Source organism: Hevea brasiliensis, chromosome 13 (genome assembly GCF_030052815.1).
Source record: "Hevea brasiliensis isolate MT/VB/25A 57/8 chromosome 13, ASM3005281v1, whole genome shotgun sequence".
Taxonomy (NCBI): domain Eukaryota; kingdom Viridiplantae; phylum Streptophyta; class Magnoliopsida; order Malpighiales; family Euphorbiaceae; genus Hevea; species Hevea brasiliensis.
The window spans coordinates 10952967-10957206 of NC_079505.1; the positions used below are offsets into that span (position 1 = coordinate 10952967).

The 4240-nt window shown below is 32.6% G+C and overlaps 1 protein-coding gene across 1 annotated transcript; it reads left to right on the plus strand.

Annotated features, from left to right (window-relative positions):
* The first annotated feature begins 286 nt into the window (after nt 1-286).
* On the plus strand, nt 287-3548 carry LOC110647349 (protein ACCELERATED CELL DEATH 6). Its single transcript, XM_058133018.1, is given in 5 exon segments — nt 287-950; nt 1972-2495; nt 2717-3184; nt 3187-3341; nt 3452-3548. Coding segments are annotated over 5 exon segments (1908 nt in total).
* The last annotated feature ends 692 nt before the right edge of the window (nt 3549-4240 follow it).

A 4240-nucleotide genomic window follows, 5' to 3' on the forward strand; every position in this document is an offset into this window, starting at 1 on the left:
TCAAAATATAAGAGACCTCGTTCAATGCATCTTTGATTAAATTATTAATCATATTTAGATTTAATTAAGTTTTTTAAATATAATTTAATGACTGATGATCTTAAAAAATGTGGGATTTATATTTTCATGCATGTGCGCCTAATAAACTTAAATCTAGATCTAGATCTAAATTTAAATTCAATGATTTCTTCTTCTATTTCTCTAGTAGATTGTGCCAAGTCTTAGACCTTGCTATCATATCTTGCTATCCTTTTCTTGTGTCATCTTATCTACGCAGCTAAGCTACATGAAGAGCTCAAATACTACTAACAAATACATTCATGCCGACTTACAGAAGGCGGCCGAAGAAGGCAATCTTGATCCATTGATCAAGGAGCATGGATCGACTCTTGATAGCCTGGAGACCCCAAATAAAAATACAATATTGCATATTTACCTTACCTCTCAAAGTGAAAGATCCTCCAAATTTGTAAAAGATGTACTTGGCATTTGCTCGTCACTCTTACTGAAGGTCAATGTCAACGGCGATACTCCATTGCACATTGCAGCAAGATACGGACATGCTGACGCAGCAAAAGAGTTAATCGCAGAGGCTTCACACCATAGTGAAATAGATATAGAGCGCGGAGAAGGGCCAAGAGACGGGGTAAGGAAAATGTTAAGGATGACAAATAAAAATAAAGAAACGGCCTTGCATGTAGCGGCACGATATGAAAGAAGTCTTGGTGTTGTGGAAGCAATATTGAGTAATGAAGATCCAGAGTATACATATTCTGCCAATGATTGCGGGGAAACTCCGCTTTACCTGGCTGCTGATAATGGATGTGAAGAGATAGTCCTTGAACTACTAAGAAATCCCAATTCAAAATCACTGAATTATGTCGGCCCCAGTGGTAAAACGGCATTACATGCGGTGGCAATGAACTGGGACATTAATCGGAAAAGTAAAGGTATATCAGTAAATATATCAGAAACTTCCTTTATGCATGTATTGAGTATAAATTAATTAATTTTATTTTATTTCAGTTTCAAAATGATTTTTTGAAACACAAGAATTAATGTACAATATAAGAAGGTGCGTTGAGGTGCTGAAGGTTTTGTTGGGGCTTTTGGTGGATCTATTTTTGCTGTGTTCTTGTGTGCTACTTTGGATTTCCTGCTCTTCAGTCCTATTGTGTTAGCCTTTGGTTCTTTTGCTGGAGGTTTTGGGTCATTGTTGCAGCCTCTTGTTTTTGTTTCTTTTTCGGAATTTTCAGCTTTTCATTGGGTTCCAGTTTGGAGTTTTTGCTTTCCTTCTCTTGCTGCTTGCTTGCTTCGCTAAGGGGCTTCTCTAGTTGCAGTAGCCTTTTGGATTGTTTAGCAAGGCTCTCAGGGAGTGTAGTTGTTTGGGTTCTCTGGAGCTTGTGGCTCGGCTTTAGAGTCTCTACCTGGGCCGCTTAGCTGTCTTCTGGTCTTGGTCTATTGCATGCTGGTGCTCAGCTTTGTTTTTGTTGTTCTTTATTTCTAAGTTTGGTGGTGGTTTCAAGCCATTCTGTTATTACTTCTTATGCAGGTCTCTTTTTTGTGTAGTTTAGCTTATTGCTAAGTTTGGTTTGTGGTTTTGATCTTGTTTTTCTTTCAGTTTCCTATAGCTGGTCTCGCTGTAGTTCTATTTTAATAAAATTTTTCAGCTTATAAAAATAATAATAATAATAATAATAACAATAAAAGGCTTTGCATAGATTGGATATTTTTATTTTCATTATACATATAAATTTAGTTTTCATTTTCTTTGAAGAAGATGAAAGTCAAACATATAATAAAAAAGATGATATCTTTTTCATTATAGTTTTCATAGAAATGTGTAGTTCAAATATTTGATGTATGGTAATGTATACTAAAGTTATTGTATCTCTAGACCAATTAATTATCAATTAAGGTTCTTGATATTAGTAATTAATTATCAATTTGGTCCTGTTGACTTTGTTCCAGTGATTATAGACAAGCTATTGGATAAATGGAGTAGCTTGGCTAAAGATACAGATGAAGAAGGATGGATTCCACTTCACTATGCTGCGTATAAGCATCGTACTTCAGTGGTCAGAAAGCTACTAGAAAGGGATGAATCTAGTGCTTATGTTGCAGATAAATACTGGAAGAGGACAGCTCTTCACATTGCAGCCTGTAGAGGCTTCATAGATACGATGGAAGAGATCATTTCTAAATGCCCAAATTGCTGTGAACTTACTGACATTAGAGGCTGGAATGTTCTTCATTATGCAGTGATCAGCAAAAAAAATGAAATAATAAAAGCAGTGCTCAAACATTCATCATTGTTTTACCTTTTAGATGAAAAAGATGTTAAAGGGAATACGCCTGTCCATCTATATAGGACTTATCATCCTGATTACGACCATCTGCCTTCTTTCATAAAAGGAGAAGATACTGATATCTCGAAATGTTGGAAAAAACTGCACAAAGAAGTTCAATTCAGTGGAAACTTATTCTTAAAGAAGGTCAGCCAACTGATATCTATCTTTATCTTATCATAATGTAGATATTGCTTTTTGAGCTTTATAAGTAAACATTGATTCTTGAGGCATTAGTCTATTTATTATCTATTTATTTAAAATAATATGTACAAAAATATGAATAATAATAAGTAGAAGCTTTTTATTAATAAGTCCTTTCGATTTAAATTTTTTTTAAAGTAACTAATATTCTGAAAGTGTTGCAGAATGACAATTTAAAATGGATGAAAGACCTTGGCGGTGGACCATTGGGGAAAATGGTAAGAAAATCCAAGGAAGAGAAAGAGGAACAAGAAGAAAGGAGAAAAAAAAACGTGGTACTTAAATTCGAAAAAGTCAAAGACTCTCATTTGGTGGCTGCAACGCTCATAGCTACGGTAACTTTTGCCGCAGGTTTCACTTTACCTGGCGGTAATATCAGTGAAGAAAACGATTTGAAGAAGGGGAGTCCTATCCTAGGCAAAAATTTGGCTTTTAAAGCATTTATGATATCAGATACTATAGCTATGGTTTTATCTACTTGCTCTGTCTTTATTCACCTTACGCTGGCGGTTGTAGGATATCTGAGAAGATACTATTGGTTAATAAGGCGTTCTTTCAGTTTCCTTTTCTATGCTATAGTAGCAATGGTGATTACATTTGTGACAGGCACTTATGCAGTTCTAACGCCTTATGGTGATTACATTTGGTCATTTGTGTCATTGGGTTGAGCTTCTTCTGCTTCTTATTTTATTTCATGATAAGGGTATCATGGAATTTAAATTCTTTGGATGACGATGATGATAAGGACTATGGTGATGGTATTACTTCTAAGGATCAAGCCGAAATTTTGTAAGTGGTTTTCATATATATATATATATATATATATATATATATATATATATATATAATTTCGTTAATTTTTTTTTCACGATTTTAACTTGTTTTATTCGTTATTGAAGGTCATGGGTGACTGGCGGAATCTCTTTTTTGCTTTCAATTATCAGAATTCCAGATTTGATTAAAAAGATTAAGGATTTGCTAAAGAAGTATTATTAGATCTTAAGAAAAAGAGACTCATGCTTGCTATTACCGCGAGAAATGTATATAAGTGTCTCCCTTCGTATGGGGGTGTTTAATTTAGTTTTGAACTTTTTCTTGTTTTGTATGTACTACAAAACCATGTAGAAGGAAGAATGATGTTGAGGTAATGACATGTCTGCATTGTAATATATTTTTATTATAGTTCATGCATATTTTTTCTAAGATGACAATTTTATATTTCATATATATATATTTTCAAAAGAAGATTGATTAGAATAATATTTGAATATCAAGTTTTCAATAAAATTAAAAATAAGAAGCGATTTGGTAGAATGTTAGAAAATTGAAGGTTAAGTATTATTCTGTAAGTGTTAAAGGACTAAAAAATTAATTAATAGTGTTTAATAAAAGATTAGTACAAAAACTCAAATAGAAGTATATAAATATGTATTATTATATTTTTCTTATTAGCATATGTTAAGCTCTGTTAAATTAATCCTCAAATATTAACATTTTAACTCTTGAAGAAGGAATAATTATTAACTAGATTAAAAATTAACCTACTCTCTTATTAGCATCTAAACAACATTAATAATTACCCTTATTAACCTCGTACCAAATGCCTCATTAGAGTTAAATTTCATTTATTTCATGGAAAATAATTTATTTATAAAAAATATTTTAGTTACTGTTATTTGGTTGTAATA